The 20,407-nt window shown below is 42.4% G+C and overlaps 5 protein-coding genes across 5 annotated transcripts; 3 read left to right on the top strand and 2 right to left on the bottom strand.

The window, feature by feature from the left end:
- Window positions 1-2,657: 2,657 nt before the first annotated feature.
- Window positions 2,658-3,448, bottom strand: ColSpa_00022 (conidiation-specific protein 10; the record flags this gene model as incomplete). The annotated part of the gene is made up of 5 exons (XM_049266234.1): window positions 2,658-2,768; window positions 2,891-2,978; window positions 3,072-3,155; window positions 3,253-3,398; window positions 3,419-3,448. 5 exons carry the CDS (start codon window positions 3,446-3,448, stop codon window positions 2,658-2,660), a joined length of 459 nt encoding a protein of 152 aa, XP_049122191.1.
- Window positions 3,449-7,134: 3,686 nt separating this feature from the next.
- On the bottom strand, window positions 7,135-8,013 carry ColSpa_00021 (uncharacterized protein; the record flags this gene model as incomplete). The annotated part of the gene is made up of 2 exons (XM_049266233.1): window positions 7,135-7,159; window positions 7,328-8,013. The coding sequence occupies 2 exons, from the start codon at window positions 8,011-8,013 to the stop codon at window positions 7,135-7,137; spliced, it is 711 nt and encodes a 236-aa protein (XP_049122190.1).
- Window positions 8,014-14,774: 6,761 nt separating this feature from the next.
- ColSpa_00020 (nucleic-acid-binding protein from mobile element jockey) lies at window positions 14,775-16,418 on the top strand (the record flags this gene model as incomplete). The annotated part of the gene is made up of 1 exon (XM_049266232.1): window positions 14,775-16,418. One exon carries the CDS (start codon window positions 14,775-14,777, stop codon window positions 16,416-16,418), a length of 1,644 nt encoding a protein of 547 aa, XP_049122189.1.
- A 59-nt stretch (window positions 16,419-16,477) lies between these two features.
- ColSpa_00019 (Rpb7-binding protein seb1) lies at window positions 16,478-18,825 on the top strand (the record flags this gene model as incomplete). The annotated part of the gene is made up of 3 exons (XM_049266231.1): window positions 16,478-17,847; window positions 18,358-18,763; window positions 18,793-18,825. The coding sequence occupies 3 exons, from the start codon at window positions 16,478-16,480 to the stop codon at window positions 18,823-18,825; spliced, it is 1,809 nt and encodes a 602-aa protein (XP_049122188.1).
- Window positions 18,826-19,462: 637 nt separating this feature from the next.
- ColSpa_00018 (uncharacterized protein) lies at window positions 19,463-20,233 on the top strand (the record flags this gene model as incomplete). Its single annotated transcript, XM_049266230.1, has 1 exon — window positions 19,463-20,233. One exon carries the CDS (start codon window positions 19,463-19,465, stop codon window positions 20,231-20,233), a length of 771 nt encoding a protein of 256 aa, XP_049122187.1.
- Window positions 20,234-20,407: the final 174 nt, after the last annotated feature.

The following is a 20,407-nucleotide window of genomic DNA, read 5'->3' as shown; positions in this document are numbered from 1 at the left end:
CGAGATGGCCCTTGCAACCTATAGTGCAAGACGACTGGAGTCCATGTTTGCAAACTCTGGAAGGACACGAAGACCGTGTCAATTCAGTGGATTTCTCCCCTGACATGACTATACTGGCTTCCGCATCCTATGATTGCACGGTAAAGGTGTGGGACATTGCAACAGGCTCTTGTCTGAGAACGCTCAGCACCGGCGGTCCGGTCTACTCTGTGGCTTTCTCCATCGATGGGGCCACAATCGCCTCAGCTTCAGACTCCTGTGTTGAGCTGTGGGACACGAGGACCGGCAGTCGCCTACAAAAGCTCTGTACTCGCGGCAGTCCTCTCTCAGTTGCATTTTCAAGTGACCGTAACATATTGGCGTCATGCTCGACCGACAACGTCATTCAGCTATGGAACACTGCCAGCGGTTTCTGCCTTCGTGAAGCTAAAGGCCACAGCAGCTCCGTTTACTCAGTTGCTTTCTTGAAACATGATTCCCTTCTTGTTTCATCGTCCCAAGATAAGACCGTAAAGCTCTGGCAGGGGGATACAGGTGACTGCCTCAAAACCATCAATCAGGGCTCGGTCAAGCTGGTTGCGCTCTCAAATGATGGCAGTCATCTTGCAGCTATCACTAAAACCAAAGTACATATACGCAATGTTCTTACAGGTGATTGCACTGGTCCAATAGAAGATCAGCTCTTCGAGACAGCGGATATTATCGCAGTCGCGCGCGACGGCTCCCATCTTGCAGCTAGCGACTTTTATGGCAGTGTTTATCTATGGGACTTAACCCTAAATCAAAACAAGCGTGTGCTCAAAGGTCACTGTGGACTTGTGACCTCGATGGCATTTTCCAAGGACGGGAGCTTGCTTGCATCTGCTTCTAGGGACGCATCCATCAAGATCTGGGATTGGAAGCTATCAGAACCCTTGGCGTCTTCTAAACTGTCAAATCCCAGATTCAACAGCATGGTACATTCGAGCTCAGATGCCCATAGCGATTCAAAACCCGAAGCGATTGGAGATGGTGCTGTCAATCAACATGACGAACCCATTGGCTCGCTCACTTTCGCATGCGAAGGTAGCCGTCTCATATCTGTCTCTCGTCACAGAACGTGTGTTTGGAACACGGTTACCGGAGAGTGCCTCGATATAATCGACGCAGGTGTCTTCTCACAATGCACTGCAACCCTCTCAAACGGCAATATACACGTGGCGGAGACCTTCGGAAACCAGATTAGGATCACAGATAAAACCACGGGAAGACAGCTAATGACTCTGGAGATATGCAGAAGCGCAGAAGGTCCGACGTATGTCTCGCATGTTGCACCCACATCGGAGCGGATATCAAGACGAGCTTACAGTGGCAACTACCCAAACGTTGCAAGATTACCACCTCCTAAACTTCGCAAGGAATCAGTTCGATTTTCAAGCTCGGGATATCAACTCCACACAAATTTAGGAACTATTGACCTGAACACTGTGGGAACACCAGGTATAATCCCACTGGAGCCTTCTATGCCCTCGGGCATAATTCGAACCCCTAACGACTACTATCTGGAGGAGGGAGATAGGTGGATCATGAAAGATAAGAAAAGGTTCCTTTGGCTTCCTGAGGAGTACCAGTCATACCATAGGGAGATATATGGGTCAACAGTAGCGATAGGTGGCAACTCTGGGAAGGTTCTTATCATACGGTTTTCTTAGCCTGATTTAACATTTAATACCAACAAGGTTAATGTGATCCCTTGTGATAAGGTCCGCAGCTTAATGTTAGTCAATTACAGGCAGTTGCCATTACTCATTTGTCTCAGCAAGGCTACTGTGAAGGTTATCCCATCGAGTGTGAGATGACGTCAGTCCAAGAATAGCCCACTTTTATTCAAATCAGCCCTTAATCATAACTTTTGATTCGCGGAAATAAGTGGAAATAAGTCGGATTGAAACCTCATTCGCACTGCCCCGCATATGCTTGTAGCGACGTCATCTCGCACTCGACGCATCTACATCGTGATGTTGGCAATAGTGTCATGTTTCAGTGAATGCACATGTCAGGAAAAATAGGGTGCCGACCAATCTGCGGCCTCCCATTGGCCAAATTCATTTGAATATAAGACATTAAGTCTGATAATTGAATCGAAGGGTGAAATTGCTTACTTGCGTGGTGGCGATGGCGTCAACTTGCTCTATTTGCTCGTATTGCTTGCCAAATGGCTTGGACTTGCGGCAGCGCTGTCTGGCAGGCTCGATTCCGATTTGATTTCCTGTATTTTTAGAGAGGTCTTCCTTCGCCGGCGGCTCTGTACCCTAATAATTCGGGAGGGTGAGTGCCAAACAAACACACTCGTGTAAGTCGAGACGAAGACCAGACCAAAGTGAACTGCTGAGGAGGGCCTGGACTCATCCGTATCTCTCGACAAAAATGCTCGTGAGTGTTAAGGGTCCGAATTACTCACAAACATTTGAGGGCGTCAATGCTTTCTGGCCAGGGCAGAAGGCATATCCGCGCGCGGCCGGAAACACCGTGATAAGTACAATAAACGCAAATGTTGGGAAAAACCAGACAATTGCTTGGCGAGACCCTGCAGATGATGTCCCAACTTACTCGTGAAGTCGAGACTTCTTCCCATCTATCGTACATATCTGCTGGCCTAGCAGTGTTGCCAATCGGGCTCAAGCAGAACCACTCGCCAGACCGCCCTTACGGTCAACCTCACGCGCCTTCTCGGAGCCGGGTTCAAAGGACCCGGACGACGCCTTGCCACCCTCGGAAGCGGTTTCTTGCTGTGGTAAATAACAAAGTGTCAGCGAAAAGATGCTCAAGAATTGTGATGGCAACCATGACAACCGCACCTGGGAAATTCCGTAGCGACCGGGAGGGGAGGCCAGATAATGACAACATGTACCTGCCTCTCAGGGTCCATGCTGGCGAAACCCCCCACGTGGCTGGCATGACCGCCCTCAGCGGCAATCTCTTGGACTTCCTCCTTGGATCTATTTTGTGGAAGGTTGGACTGTTAGAGTTCATGCATGCAGGCCTAGGTAGAGTTCGAATGCCGGGGGCGGAGGAGCGGGAGCGGGTCGTACCGGTTGCCAAAGTTGGTGGGGTTGCTATGGCCGTGGCTTGTGGCGCCGCCTTTGGCTGCGATCTCGCGGACTTCCTTAGTGGGGCTGCACCGGTGTCAGTTAACCCCGCAAATCACCTAATGCGGTCTTCTCCATTGATGAAGCATGGTCGACTCCGGAAGGACGGAAGGAGTATGCATACCGGTTCTGGAAGTTGCCTGGGTTCGGGCTGCTGGTAGGGGAGATACCCTCCTCGGGGCCATGGCTGGCCTGACCGCCCTTGGATGCGATTTTCTGAACTTCCTCAGCTGGGCTGAAATCTTTAGCTAGAATATCCTCCAGAAAATTCTGATAGAAGTGAGACGGACGAATAGGTTGGCGAAGTTTTCGGGGTTCATACTGGCTATGCTGATGGTTAGATGCGTTGTTGTGAGTGGCTGATGCTTGGTTGTGATTGCGGTCGCAGATCCATGAATGGGTGGATAGGTTGTATGTTGATGGAAGGAAAGAAATCGACATCAACAACACCGAAAAGTCTACACAGGTCTTCAACGCCTTCCCCAACATTGTTTCTCTCAAGGGAGGCAGCGACCATGTGCCCTAAAAACTCAGGCAGTAGCTAGCTGCCTTGCGCTGCAGTTTCTCCAACCCAACCGACCTATGCCGTTGCTGCTACCTAGGTAGGCAAACAACGCAGTCTCAAGCCTCTCTCTCTCCTGTCGATTCCCGAGATGATGACGACGGATTCTCGCCCGCCCAATCATTTCCCAGAAAGCGCGCTGTTATTGGTTCTGTCAAATCAAATCCCTCCGCAGGACATCGCCACTTTTAGTTACACATCTACATTAATCTCAAGTCACTGCAGTTTAAATGTCTTATCCTTGCTGCTTGACGCCTGATTAGGTTGTTCGGCTGTTATCCTCGAATACGGGTTGTAGCAGTTAGGTCTAAGACTGATCACTTTAGCCCTTGAAGACCTGATCTGTTTAGCACACCCAGAACTACGACTCAGACCCACTATATCTGATCTACAGCGTCAAACCCCAGCTTCTGTTAGCAGACCCTATTGTCAGATAGCTGACCGTAACATATAATATTCCAACGGGTAGTAATCCTCTTGGTCTGTTATGTAGCTTAATACATAGCTGGCAAAAGCCAATAAAGCAGCATCCCAGTTATAGTAATTACTATAGCTGCAGAGTAACCAGTGGTTATCCGGAAACATAGATTTAAAATGGATTGTTTCTTGTCAGCCTTGGAAGCGGCGTCTCGTTTATGTGCTTCCTCAAGAAGCTTGAGCACAGCCCACTGACTAGTAGATATCGCCTTAGAGCGAGCAGTCTGACCTTCTCTATCCAAAAGATGGATATCCGCCCCGTGAGAAAGTAGTAGTTTGACTATCTCCCCGTAACCATGGTATGCTGCGTGGTGAAGGGGCGTCTGACCATATTGGTTTGGAATATTCGTGTCTGCGCCGCATACGAGAAGAGTTTGTACCACTACATCTTGTGCACCACGACATGCTGAGTAGAGGGAGGTATCACGGCCAGTGGATTGACTGTCAAGGCTGGCTCCATTGTCAGCAAGCCACCTGACCTCACTATTTTGGCCCATGAAAGCTGCTTGTTGCATGAGGCCATGGCTATCCCAGGCCCGGCAACCAATGCTTGCTCCCTTACTGAGAAGTAGTCTCATTGCTGCGTCTTGGCGATATTTTGCTGCTTCTTCGAGAGCCTTGGCTCCTTTATCGCCTGCGTCGAGAAAAAAGCTTTCATTGTCCACAAGTGTCTCGATAATGTGTCTAAGACCATGGCGCGCAGCTATGATTAACAACGTCCACTGGGTTACTAAGCTCTCATCCACGAAGAAATTTGCAATACGTTTGCTCATCTTATTGGGAGCTGAGAATCCAGGGTCCCCAATGTGTTGAAGACTTCGATTAGGATCTGCTCCCCATGCAAGAAGTCGTCCAATGATCCTTTCGTGGAAGTTTCGGACAGCAAGCAAAAGAGGAGTCGACCCAGTGGAATCTTTGGTGCTGATGTAGTCGAGTCTTCTCTTGAAATAGCGACGTTTGGCCTCTTCGTTGCCCCGTTCTCCAATCTCTGTGGCCGCCCTTCCATAACTCGTCAAATTTTCGGGGCAAGGAACCACCTGTTCGACCAATGCTATCATGAGTGCTTCATGACCGGTGATCGCTACTGAGTGGATAGGACAGCGACCAAGGTTGTCTTTATCTGGGTCGACGAGGTTGAAGTAGCCTGAAGTTATCATCAGGTTGGCGAGCTTTATGTAATCATTCTCAACGGCCCAATGGATCGGATGGGGCACAGTGTCCCGTGAGCATACAGAGCGCTGGGAACGATCATCCAATGGGAACAAGTCTTCGTGCGGTATGTCAAGGACAGACGGTCCAAGGAATGCCTTAGCCACTGTCCAGTGTCCTTTAACTAACGCAGCGAAAAACGGGTAGCCATACTTTTCGTTCCCCTTCGGATGGAAACCGGGTTGGTGACGGATGAGAAAATCAAGAAGGTTTCCGAAGTTGTTGTCCGCAAGTACATACAACAAGGAAACGTTTTCTGAATATTCGTGCAAGCCAAACGTTTTGGAGATGAGGACCCAGTTGGTGATTGAGAAGCTATCGATAAAGTTATCCTGAGGAATATACTTTATTGCCTTATCAGCATGGTAAAGAACATATTCAGCTGCATACTCAAGGAGAGGGCACGTCTCTGACACAGCTGCAAATCTGGCGATTTTCCTTGTTATTAATGAACTGCAGCATTCTTTAAGCTTGTCGTGGCTCAGTGCCTGAAAACTTCCTCTGTGGTCGGACTGGAGTCGTTTAAGACCATTTTCTTTGATGAGGAAGTCTCTCACAGACTCGTGAATGAACTGGACGCTAGGAGTCGCTGAATGAGTAATTTCGGCTAGTCCCTTCGAGGAACCGCTCACCCGGCGGCCTATGGATTTCATCGTAACTTTCCCTACGCCGTTGAGAATTGGCCTGGAAGTATCCTCTTGTAGTCCAGAAAGCAAGGCGAAATGAAACTCCTGTGGGCTCAGAGGCCGCTTCGCAAAGAGTATCCATTGGCAACATAGGAGAAACTCGTCCATATCTTCACCATCTCGTTGAACAATATCTGTGAAGAGCTCACTGAGCCTTGCGGGTATCTCTTGCAGTCTCCGCTTAAGTCTCTCTGGTCTGCCACGAGCGAACTCTTTGTTCAGAATCTGGACTACAAGTATCACCCACATGAAAACGCCACTGGCCTTCTGGAGGATCTCATTCCGGATTGATTCGGCGTCTGTTTCGACTTCATTCGATGCGACACTTGCTTCTCCATTGTAGGACTCCGCGTCTGTTTTATCTTCGTCTACCCAAAGGTGATCTTCAATGTAGCGCTGAAGATCCTGTCTATGGCCAAGCTGATTTTCGAGCGTAAGCTTCAGCCCGTATTTGACACGAACATGGGGATAGTGGCGGCTTGAGAGACAAGTCTTGAGGCGTATCTTATTGGTAAAAGCCACTTCATGAAGCCCTTCGAAGTATGCCACCATTTTTTGAACTTCTGTCTCGTCGCATTCATCAAGTGCATCAATGAAGCAAGTCAACTGACGATTACCCAATGCCATTACAGCTCCTCGGAAGAGCTCTTGGAGCGTGGTGGTAGACGGACACCTATTCAGCGTGAGTGGGATAAGGGTAAGATCGTCGAGAACGATTTGTAGGTCAGGGAATCGTTCAAAGAGTTGGAGAAGAAGAGTTCGATATAACCCGAATGTTGACTTTTCTAGTTCATTGCCTCGGGCATTGAAGAAGAATGACGTAATGGCAGTATGCTCGTTGGCATCTCTCATCGTGTTGTTGGACACGAACTTCATGATCGTTGACTTCCCGGCCCCAGGCTTGCCACTGATCCACAGAAACCCACGGTGCTGTGGTAGTTTTGATGGGTTGAGCCATTCTTGATACATGGTATCATTGAGAATCCATGTACATGTCTTCCGATGCTCCTTCTCAATGGTTTCACGGCGACTATCAATTTGATCAAATCGCAGAAGCTGTAGCAAAGGTTCTCTACGAGCCCGAAACCTTTGTTCCACTGGAAACTTATTAGTCTTGCTCAAATGACTTGACAAGTATTAAAGTTTACTTACAGATATCTGTGTGAATACCTGGTGGACTCGTGATAGGTGTGTTGTTGTATCGACTCGGGGTAAGAATCAAGATAAGCTCTTTTGTATAAGAAGCTGCAGTCGCTGCAGCGTACCTTTGCCATTTTTTGTTCTTGTGCGAGTCTGAGTAGTCACAGATTCCTCGGACGACCATGCAAGGGAAGGCATCTGCCAAACCAATTCCCTCCATCTCAAAGCACAAAACATCGTGCTCCTTTGCCAGTTTGTCTCTCATCCGGCCGGACTTGATTACTTGATTGCCAGACGCGATGCCGCCGTAGTGAATGTGCGGGTCTTTCGTAGCTCGCGGTTTTCGACATCGCACCTCTGATGAGCTGCATTCACTGCAGTCAGGTTTTGCCGTTGGGTGGTCGTATCTGGCGTAAAACAGCTGATCGTCGCTTCGGACTGGGTAGCCGTATCCTTTCTGTTTTAGGCCTTGACACCTCTTGAACATGTCATCGAGTATCCAAGGTATCAGGCTAGGAGATCTTTCGTGACCTGCTCTCAGCTTGGAAATGGCGTTGAGGAGGATCTGGGGCGGCAGTCGTTTAGTTCCCGTTGAACGAAATTTGTCGCCTGCTTCTATCTTCCCGAAGTCGTGCTGAAAAACATGGGTGCCAACCACAACATCGCCGAGTCTGATATCGATGTCTCCAGGAGCGCCACCACCGATACCAACCATGAAACCAAATTGAATGGATCCAAAGCTTCGCTTCATGTTACTCGCGACAATGGCCGCGTTGGTTATGCCGTACTGTCCCTCGGGCAAACATGCCATTACTATGTTGTATGTATCAATGTGTCCCAAAGTATAAGCATTTGAATCATCATTGCACGTCTGGAGGCTTTGGTGAGTTTCGTCCAGCATCGCTTCACTCGCGGCTCGTTCGATTGAAAGCGCGCATATCCAACCCACGGTGTATTCAGCGGCAGAAAGTTTGATCTTTTCGGGCTCATCGAGGTCATCTTTCGGCGTTCTTTGGGCCCCAACAGCAGAAGGCCTAACGCTCTCATCGCCATCGTTATCGTGTACTTCCGTCTTGTGAGAGTTGGATCGATCTGAAGGGATTGCTGACATTGTGGATCGGAGCCTGATCTGCTACGTAGATTAGGTATCAACCTTCAGGGAGTTGGGTTCCAGAACTCGAGAAAACTCGGGAGATCCGGCTCGCAATCGTCTTTTTGAACCTAGATGTCTCCCGCAACTGGACGTCTCTCGCACGAATGGAGCATTGAAGGAAACGTGTCGTAGAGTCACCACTTAGGGTGGAAAAGACATAAGGAAAACGGCTTAGATTTCTATGTGCAGGATTGCCTTGTCTAAAACAAATAAATACGTATCCTGCGTAGTGGATCTGCACAAAGGGACCGGACTAATAGTTAATCTAGGCCTAGCATAAATCTTATAAGGCTACGTGATGCGTATAAAGGCATTATAATATACCCCCCTAGGCGGATTAACGGATTTTAATTATTATATGTTTAATAATAGCTATATATAAAAGAATTATTTTAAAAGAATAAATAAAAATATAAATACTTACTTTTAAAGTAATAAATATAAAAGAAATAGTTATATAATATTATATTTAGTTATTAATAATAAAAAAACTACTTTTTTTTTTTATTACCTTTAAATAATTTAATTAAATTAATAGCTTTTAATTAACTAATTAATTATTAAGTTAAGTATTTATTTTTTTTAATAATATTATTTTCTTTTAGCTTAATAAAAAAGTCTTTTTTTTTTTATTTTTTATTTATAATAATAATAACTATATATTTAAAATACTATTATTTTTATTATATATATATATATTTACTTATATTATAAGTTCTTTATATAATATTAACGTTTAAAAATAAATGCTTTTAAAATCTAATAAAAAGGCTATTATATATACTTATACTGCTATAACGTATATAGCTTAACTTAAAAAGTATAATAAAGCGCATAAAAGTAACAGGGAAAGCAGTGGCTCCCTTAATCCCCCTGGTGACTAGCCTATAGTCCTTCTTCTTCTTATATATCTATTCTTTGTCTAGGTCCTTTATATCTTAAATAGTACTAATATATAAGAGTAGACTTCTCCTATTAGAGGCTATAGTGGTAGGGAGGTTGATACTAAAGAGGATAGCTTATAGCCTCCTCTTTTAGCCGACTTCTCTATAGGTACTATAGGTAAAGATAAAGATAATTCAAAGTTGCCTCCTTCCCTTAGCGCCTAAGCCTGCTTTAATGTAGTCTTAAGGGCTTTTTATAATTAGTAGCTAGCTAGTATATTATACTTTTTTTATTTAACTTAAACTTTTTATTAATTCTATTAAATAAAGATAGTTATTTTTAGGTTTATACTAAAAGAGGAGATAAAGGAGAAGAAGAAGAATAAGGAGGAAAAGGAGAAGGTGTATACTAAGACCTTAGAGCTTACCCTCTAAAGAGACTTTAAGTACCTATAGTATATTTAGAGTACACTATATAATAACTCTTTAAGTTAATATATACTAATAAGTAATAGCTAGACCTTTAAGTACTAGCGCTATATGCTTAATAAGACCCCTTATATTATAATTATTAAGGGTTCTAAGCTTTACTGTTTAGTCTAAGAGTTCTTAGTTATAAAGCATAATAATATAGCTCTAAGCGTATATTTTTATATATAATATTTATTTATTTAGTTTTAACTATTCTTATAAGTCCTTAGCTAAATAATTAATATATTATAAAGCTATATTACGTTTAAGTAAACTTTTTTTTAAGGGGATATTTAGTATAATATATAGAAATATAGTAAAATAGTATTAGTACTATTTAGTAAAAATATACTAATTAGTTTAGCTTTATTTAGTAGTCTTATTTTTAGTATAACTATTACTATTATAAATAAGAGTTAAGTAAATACTATTTAGGCTATAATTAATAGCCTTATTAGTTAGTTAATACTTATATTAACTATATTTATATATTAGCTTTTTATAAACTAGTATATAGTACTTCTAAAAGGTTAATAATACTAAAAAAACTTCTTTCTTAGGCTCTTATTAAAAGTAAAAGCCTATAAGCTATTAATAATAATTTTAAATAGCTTATAAGTATTCTTCTTTTACTAATACCTCTTTTTTAGTATATATAATCTTTATTTATATATCTTATAAGTTAAAGAGTATTTTAAAATACTTAAATTTTGTTTTAGTAAAGTTCTTAGTAAAACTATTTATTAATATATTATCTATTAATATATATATAATATTAAATAAATATTTACTATATTCTTATTAAAGCTATATATTCTAAATATTAATATACTATAAGTAAATTAAAATTTAGTTATTTTTACTTATAATAAGGTAAATAATTTAATTATTATTATAATTAATCTTTTATATATTACTAAGCTTAAGTTATATATCTTAAAAAAGACGCTTAAAAGTAATAGTTTTTTTTATAATATACTTAAGGCTAAAGAGCTTAGCCTTAGTTATTAATGTTATAATAATATTTTACTAAGTAGCTTTTTACTAAATTAGACCTCTAAAAAGTAAAATAATATATTCTTAGGATAATCTTTATGTCTTATTATTATCTATAAATAAAATATTACTTATAATTAGTAGTACTTATATACCCTTTAAGGTATTAAAGTATATTACTAGGTATTAAGTATAATATAAGTATCTAATAACTTGGTTTATTGCTTATTAGTAGACATATAAAAGGTTTATTAAGAATTATAAAAGTAAAGTATATATAAATATAATATTAAGTTAAATTATTATTATAGTATAAAGGATTAATCTAACCTTTTTTTAGAAACGCTTTATATTAACTAAGGTTACTTAAAGGTTATTCTTTTTAAGTATAACTATTAGTAATAAAGTAATTAGTGCCTTTAAGTTAATAAAGTTAAATCTTTTAGTAATTTGCTTAATATATTAGTTATAAGCTAAATAGATCTTTTACTCTAGTTAATTATATAAGATCTATATACCTAGATACTACTTAACTAAACCCTAGTCTTTCACCTTATATATTATTCAGATTCCTTTTATAATCTTTTTTATATCTCTTATATAAGACTTATAATAAAGTATAAAGATATTATTAATATAAAAAAGAAGAAGTACTTTCTTATTTAAGGTTTAAAAAAGATATAAGTCTTTACTTATAGCCTTTATCCTAAGATAATATAAAGTACTTAAGAGTTCCTTATACTAAAGAAAAAATATGTCTTTAAGACTATAAAGTATATACTATAATTTAATAATTTTATCTAGTATTTTAAAGCTATTTAGAAGAAAATATATAATAAGTAGTTTATTTAGTCTTTTCTTAGTATTTAAAAATATATTAACTATATTAAATTAATATATCTTAAGGTTAAATTTAGCTATAATAGCTATTATAACATAAAAAGTCTATACTATAAGTATTACTATATATATCTATTTAAGAGAATACTTTTCTTATATATTACCCCTTATATAGATTTATGCTTTATAATAATTAAAGAGACTATTCTAGTTTATCTTATATAAAAAGACTTACTTTAAAAGAATCAGTTTCTAAGTAACTTTACTCTAGTTTATTACCTTCTAGGTATTTATCTACTTAAGCTTTTAAATCTTAGTTATTACTACTTATAAAAAAAAGTCCTAATACAGCTAAGGAAAGTTCAAAAGCTCTTTCTAGTTCTTTAATAAAAGTAATAGCTCTTCTATCTTTTTTTTATTATATAATTTTAATATCTTTTAAATATACTTTACTTAAATAATTAATATATAAATATAACTATAGATTATTTAGTGTTTAATAGCCTCCTTATTTAGTACTTTCTACCTATTTAGTATAAAAGTATTAAAAAATATATCTTAGCTTTGTTTTAAATATAAGAATATAGAAAGGTAACTAATATTCTTTGTTTTATTAAATAGGCCTATTAGTACTAGTTCTAGTAATAAGCCTTATTAACGTTAGCTTTACTAGGTTAAGGCATTATAATTTAAGCTATTCTAATTACTATTACTTAATCTTTACCCTTAGTTAATATAGCTTATAAATACTAATCCTAAACGTATTATTAGTTCTTTTTTTACCTTATTTTTTTTATTTAAAGACAAATTAATATAAACAATAATCTTATCTTTAATTACCTTAGTTAAGTAATTAACTTCTTTAGATTTTAATATATCTTTATTTACTATAGCTTAATCCTTAATAGTTATTATTATTCTAATCTCTTAATTTAAGATATCTTCTAGTTTAAGTAAAAGATTAAAGGTTAATAGCTATCCTTTTTACTAAATATAGTTTACTTTATAGTTATTTTATTTCTTTTTATTTAAAAATATTATTCTTAGTATAAAAGTAAATAGTAAAAGCTATTATAAAGGGTATTTTTCTTATAGGATTAGAATAATATTAGCTTTTTTTATAATACCTAGAACATAGAATTTAAGGTTATAAGTTATACTTAGGTATTATATATTATTTATAATTACTTATATTTCCTTAACTAAAATTATTACCTTTATATTATTTTTCTTATAGAATTAGCTTTTATTAAATATTATATTTTATATAATTATAACCTATTAAAATAAAAAAATCTATATTTAATATAAGTTATAAGTATTTTAAATATAGCTTACTAAGTATCTAATATAACCCCTTAGTTCTACTTTAAAGCATTATCTTTCTATGTCTCTCTCTTAGTTTCTCTAAATAAGGTATACTTAGTAGCTATATATATAAAGCTATTCCTATTATAGACATAAGTCTTAGCTAAGGGTTACTTAGTATTAAGGTTATTACTAGTAAAAATATTATCTGAATTATTTCTCTTTTTTTTTAATTAAATAAAGCTAAATATTATACTAAAGGGGACTAATGTTATAGAGGTATATATTAGCTATTACTGCTTTAACTTATAGTTTACGTAGAAGGCCTATTCTAGAAAGCAGTTTAATACCTCTAGTTATTACTTCCTAGCTAGCCTTTTTAGCTTTACTATTTAGCTCCTTTATATATAAAAGGGTAGTCTTAACTTTAATCCCCTCTTCTTCTACTTATTATTAAAACTTTATATTACCGTTAATTACTATAATAAAGCAGTCTATATCTTATCTTATTTTATATAAAACAAAGCTATATTACCTTACTACTTATTACTTAAAGATATATAGAACTTTAAATATACTTTTATAGGTTTTTAATACCCTTAGAAATCTAAAAAAATAACTAATATATTTATCCTTAATTACTATAAGCTATAAGTTCTTATTATACTTTTTAAAGTAATTAAAGAGGTCCTAAGTAATTTTATAGTATAAGTAAAGTAACTTTTATTTTAATCTTTATCTTAAGACTATTTTCTTTATATAGGTTATTTAGTAGTAAAAGTATTTTAATCTCTTATAGGCCTTAATCTTTACCTTTTAAGTATTTAAGACTAATTACTTAAGCGCTTAGGGTCTTAGATAGTTACCTTATAGATATTAAAGCTAAGCGAGGTCTAAGTAAGTACTTTTCTTATAGTATAAAAGTTATATAAGAGTATTATAATAAGGTAGTATTATTACGTTAATATTAACTATAGCTATATTATTTATAAGGATTTATATATAAGTAAAATAACTAATAAGAGGCTTATATTTAAGGAAAATAATATTTACTTTTTATATAAGTTACTTAACTATAAAGCCGTCTAAATATCCTTTATATTAAAGGGTATAATTAAGTCCTAAGTACTAAATACTTATTATATAAAGTAAAGCTTTTAATATAACATTTATATAAAAATTCTTTATATATACTATATTCTTAAGCGTAAGGTCCTAGTTTACTCTATTTTAGTTTCTAAAAATCCCTTTAATTATATATTTACCTTTTATATAGATAAGGTATAAAGTAGTACTTAAATTAACCTATTAATTACTTTCTTTAACTACTTAGATGTTACGGTCAGATATCCGACAGTGGTGTTTTCTGCTAATAGGCAGCTGAGGTCGATACTCGGTAACAGTAAGGTAAGTCTTGTTGGTAATCTTGCTGGTCTGTTGGTGTCTGGTGATCAGTCAGGCACGTCTAGGCGTAGATAGCTTTATAGCTTCACAACAGAAGGATAATCTAAGAGTCACTTATGAGAGAGTGAATCACGAAGTTGATTGCTGAAGAGCTATGGAGAGTCTTTGAGCCCCAGGCTCAAGTCCTGTCTATATACTGATGTCTCCCTATCGTGATGCTGTTGATGGTGATCAACTAGAGTGGGTCCGGGGTGAGCTGCTCACTTGGTGATCGCTCCCAGTGATCACCTTATCTCTTGATCACTTTCTTATCATCACGTGATCTGTCCATAGTTCTTCCGTTCCGACCCTTGCCCGTAAGCGCCGTGATCATGCATACATGAGCCCGAATGTCAACACCATCAAAAGCGAGAACGAAATTTTTGAAATCTGAGCAAAAACAGCGCCACAACACACTCTGTAAGGTCAATTGGATAGCCGGGTGCCCGTCGTAAAGCCCAAAGCGACGTAGGCACCATGGCAACCCCATGGCCGTCAGAGCAACTATGGCCAACGCACCACCGAGAGCATGCCACCGAACTTAGCAGACACCTCCAGACAGCAGTCAAGTCTATCGACACCGCAAACGGAAACCCCCTCAACCCACAGGCTGTGAGGTCCACGCTTATCGCGGCCCTCTCCCTGATCATTAAATTGCAGAACCTACCTGAGGTCGGACACCTCCACCAGGCTATCGAGAGCCTGCGAGCGGAAACCAAAACAGCCAACGAGAATACCACCCGCGAAACGAGAACCATCAAGATCGCTCTACAGCAGAACACAGCCGAACTTAAGGAGAACACCAACATAACACGCGCGGCTAACGAAGCCGCGAAGGAGGCTTGGAAAGCCAGCGAGCTGGCGGCTAAGGTCGTAAAGGACATCAAAGCACTGGGACCAATGAATCAGGGGAGCACCGCACAGTCATATGCTAGTGTAGCCGCCCGAGGAGGACTTACAGGAAGCATGCATAACCCCCGTAACCAGAGATCGTCCCAGACCCAGACTCTGCGTGAGATCATTGTGAACATTAGAGATCCCATCACCATTGCCTGCATAAGAGCCATGAACTCCCGTAGCCTTAAGGCGCACGTAGACCGCGCCATCGAAGAAAGCAGTAATGAGCATATCCGCAAACTCAAGGCAGTATCTGCTAATCAGCTCAAGAGCGGCGACCTCAGCATCAAGACAGCCACGACAAAAGACATGGAGGCCCTCCGCCAGTTTGCCGAGGACTGGGAAAACCGCATCGGCAACGGAGCCGCGGTACGGATCCCAACCTATGGAGTGCTAGCGCATGGCATAAGGACCAGCTCAATGGATATGGATCGTTTCAACGAGATTAGAGATGACATGCTGCAGGATAACAAAGCGTTCATTCCTACCGCAGAGATCAAATACATCGGCTGGCTGACCCGATCAGCCAGCAAGAAGACTGCATCAACAATCGTGGTGGAATTCTCAAAAGCGGAAGACGCCAATAAACTCATTGATGAGGGTCTCATCTGGCAAGGCCAGGTATTCCAATGCGAAAGATATGACAGAAAGTGCCGTCTGAGGCAATGCTTCAAGTGCCACACATACGGCCACATAGGAACCCAGTGCAAGGCAACGACAACATGCGGCTACTGCGCGCAAGAACACATGACCCGAGACTGCCCCTCGAAAAGCGACATGGAAACGCCTAGGAAATGCGCTGCATGCCACGGCGAACACGAGGCCTGGAACGGCAGATGCCCTACCAGGATACGCGAAAAGGCCAAGATCAGGACCGCCTACAACCAGCGGTCAAGGTATCACCTGGAACAAGCGGCCCCACAGCCGGCCCTAGGACCGGAAGCCCGGACCCGGCCGAACCCAAGGACGACACGACCAACACTGGACCGTCAATCTCAGGAAGACCGACCAACCCGGAGCCGGTCCCTGACGAAGAAGGTCCAGAAAAGGCCTAACCCGACGGATACCCAGGAATCAGAGGAGACGATTACGGTGGCTGCGGAGAATACGCGCCCGAAGCGCACTATCGTACGGTCGCGAAGAGCGCTTGAGGCGCTCGACCCAAACACACAGATGGCAAACGACAGCACAGCGATGGAGATCGTAGTCGACGATAGCGAATGAACGGACAACACACACTTACAATACTACAGTACAACGTAAGAAAATCAAAGGATACAGTCATGGCAACACTCCTTCGCGACCCGAATATCGACAATTACGATATTATTGCCATCCAGGAACCGTGGAGGAACCCATTCAACGCAACGACACACCACCCAGCTAAAGACCGCTTTCACCTATGCTACCCATCCAACGAGGAAAGAGGGCCGGCTAGGGTGTGCTTCTTTATTAACAAAAAGCTCGACCACTCTCGATGGCAGTTCAAGGAAAGTAGCAGAGATCTCTGCACCGTCAGCATTGGTACAGGCGAGGGCAATGAACCGCCAACGGTCATACACAACATATACAACCCCTCACTCCAGGAGGACAATCGACCACAAGTTCTGCAACAACTGCGGAAATCGCTAGAAACACACCAACACGGCGAGCAAATTGTTGCTGGCGACTTCAACCTTCACCACGAGCTATGGGGAGGCAGTAATATCCGGGCGCGAGACCGCGAAGCAACAGAACTCTTAGACCTCATGGACGACATGAATCTTACGAGCCAACTACAACCGGGAACTGTCACATACGAGGAAGGGAACCGCCGGACGACGATCGACCTATGCCTCGTTACAGTCGGTCTCGTTGACAGGATAATCAGATGCGAAGTAGACCACGACATTAACCACGACTCCGATCACCTACCTATAGTGACGTCCCTGCACCTAGCAGTAGCAGAACTACACCTGGAGAAGAAGCGGAACTGGAAAGCCATCGACGAGAAGACATTTATTCAGACATTCCGGGCCTCACTACCACAACTGCAGAGGCCCAGAACGAAGACAGCACTCGATGGGTATGTAGAGGCAACGGTTGAAGCCATCTCAACCGCTATCGAGGCATCAGTCCCAGCCAAGGCCCCATCGCCGAAATCCAGAACCGGATGGACTGAAGAATGCGCGTATACCCTGGCCGAGGCGAAAAGACTCCGCAGGGTATACAGCGAGCAACAGACGGAAGAAAGCTGGGAAGCGTATAAGGAGGCGAGAAACAGAAAAGGCCGTGTCATACGGAAAGCACTACAACGAGCCCATCGCGAGGCGGTGGAAACAGCGGCTGGCTCTCCCGCATCGCTATGGAGAATCGCTAAATGGGCCCGGTATAGACAGGATCAGTCACCGACCGTCACACCAGAAATCAAGAAACCCAACACGACTCAGGTCGCGACCACCCCCGGAGAGAAAGCGGCGCTATTCAAGGAAACCTTCTTCCCTCCACCTCCAGAGGCAAACCTTGGAGATATCGACAACGCATCATACAGCAACCAGATCATTTTACCGCTGATATCGGAAAGTGAAGTGGAAGAGGCCATTCAAGAAGCAGCGCCGCTAAAGGCTCCAGGCCCCGACGGCGTCACCAACAAGGCACTTCAGATAGCGAGACAGTGGATCACACCACACCTCACCCGCATATTCAATCAGAGCCTCCGAATCGGACACTGCCCGCAACACTTCAGAAAGTCTACCACAGTGGTGCTAAGGAAACCAGGCAAAGATAACTACACAGTACCCAAAGCATACAGACCGATAGCCCTCCTAAACACGATTGGCAAGATCATGGACGCCATCATCGCAAAAAGACTAAGCTACCTCGCTGAAGCACACAGATTACTACCAGAAAGCCACATGGGAGGAAGAAAACAACGATCCACGGAAAATGCACTGCACCGAATAGTCGACCAGATATACGATGCCTGGGGTTCAGGAAAGGGAAAGGTAGCGAGCTTACTCCTCCTGGATGTGTCGGGTGCCTTCGACAATGTTTCACATCGCCGACTCCTGCACAACCTAAGAAAAAGACGAATAGACGAAGCAACGGTACGATGGATCGCAAGCTTCCTTGAATCACGAGAAACAGAGATCCACGTGGACGGATTTCGATCCGAAGTATACAGAATCAACACCGGCATCCCCCAAGGATCGCCCCTGTCGCCCATACTCTATCTCTTCTACAATGCGGACCTCCTAGACAGCTGCAACGAAGCTGAAGGCACAACAGCCACCGGCTTCATTGATGACGTGGCGATCCTAGCAGTAGGGGACAACACCGAGGACACCTGCCAGAAACTCCAAGAAGCGCTCCGGAAGGCCGAAAGGTGGGCCTTCACTCACGCGTCCGTCTTCGCACCCGAAAAGTTCCAGCTCACCCACTTCACACGAGCGAAAACCAGAATCAACACAGACACAACGCTTCAGAGCCAATGGGGAGAAATCAGGCCCAAGACAACCTGTAAATACCTCGGCCTCATCATGGACTCATCCCTCAAGTGGAAGCAGCACATCGACGAGACAGAACGCAAGGTAACCAACACCATCACAGCACTCAGCAGCCTAGGCAACTCCACATGGGGCGTAAGGACTAGAGAGATGAGAACAATCTACAAGGGAGTCGCCATACCACAGATGATGTACGCGTGCTCGCTGTGGTCGAACAGTGGATGGGGAGAGAAGGGGTACACCAAAAGGACACTTCACAGATTGCGAAGACTCCAAGCCAGAGCAGCCAGAGCAATGAGCGGGGCGTACAAAGCAACCTCGTTTCCAGCGCTAGACGTAGAGATGCATCTCCTGCCAGTTGAACAACAGATATGGAAACACAATATCGACACCGTCAGCAGGGTAGGCACAGCTGAAGCCCCCGCACGCAGAGGAACGAAAAGGAGCCCGAGACAAAGAATAACGAAACGACTGCTTGACGGACAAGAGGCAACCAACGAGGAGACTGAGCATATACCGCCCTTTGTTACACCCCCATGGTGGCAGGGCCCGCGCATCCTTATCGCTGGAGGAGCAGAGCAGGCCGAAAAAGCACACCAACGATGTCTAGAACAGAACACCAATGCAGTCCACATCTATACCGATGGCAGCGGCATTAACGGCCAAGTCGGAGCCGCCGCAGTCTGCACAACTACAGAGCAAACCAGAAAATCATATATGGGAGACGACACAACATCAACGGTCTATGCGGGAGAGTTGCAAGGGATCGTCCTAGCCCTCGAAATGGCCCAGGCAGACAAGGAAAACGGAAACCACAGGAGCAAAGTCTTTATCCACACCGACAACCAAGCCGCAATCAGGTCGTCAGCCAAACCGAAAGGGAAGTCTGGCGCATATCTCCTCGAGATCATCGCAGACAAGACACAAGCCCTCCGCGAACAAGGACTCGACGTCGAGCTCCGATGGGTCCCCGCCCACATCGGCATCCAGGGCAACGAAGCAGCAGACGCCGCAGCTAAAGAAGCCACAGGATGGAGACAGAACGGACAGACGGGCGCCAAGGCAGACAAGCCGAGAGCCCTGTTCAAGCTTAGGTCCACAATCAGGACCTGGTCACACAAGCAGTCGCACCAAAAATGGCAAACCGACTGGCAAGCTGAGACGCGAGGAAGAACGTCGTTCCGTCTCACGCCGAAGCCGACAAAGAAGGTCCTTCAAGCTCACGAAGGGCTCAGCAAACGACAGAGCGCGCTTCTGGTCCAGATGCGCACCGAAAAGATCGGACTCCAGGATTTCCTCTTCAGCCGAAGAGTACCGGGCATCACCAACGCCAACTGCCCGTGCCGGGAAGGACGACAAACGGTATCGCATATCCTGCTGCGATGCCGCAAGTATCGACAGCTCCGACGTCAGGAACTCGGAGCCCTCCCAGGACGACACAATCTCCGGGTCATACTGAACGAGCGCAAAGCAGCCGCCAAGGCAATCAGGTTCATAGAACAGACCGAGATCCTTGGGCAATATGGGATCGAGTCGCAACCCAGACAAAGCTGAGCATTGGGGGGAGACTGTAGGTAAACGGAACCATCGCAAGAGGCATAAAACCTCGACAGAGCCTAGGCATATATGTACGTTAGTAGAGAACCGCGAACTACACTTGGTGGGGGCCAGGAGTAGATGAGGTTGGAGAGCAAAGTGGGAAATTTGGAGACAGCTGGTCGATGTTTT

Source organism: Colletotrichum spaethianum, assembly GCF_022836535.1.
Source record: "Colletotrichum spaethianum MAFF 239500 DNA, contig01, whole genome shotgun sequence".
Classification (NCBI taxonomy): domain Eukaryota; kingdom Fungi; phylum Ascomycota; class Sordariomycetes; order Glomerellales; family Glomerellaceae; genus Colletotrichum; species Colletotrichum spaethianum.
This window is presented reverse-complemented; position numbering and strand designations above follow the sequence as displayed.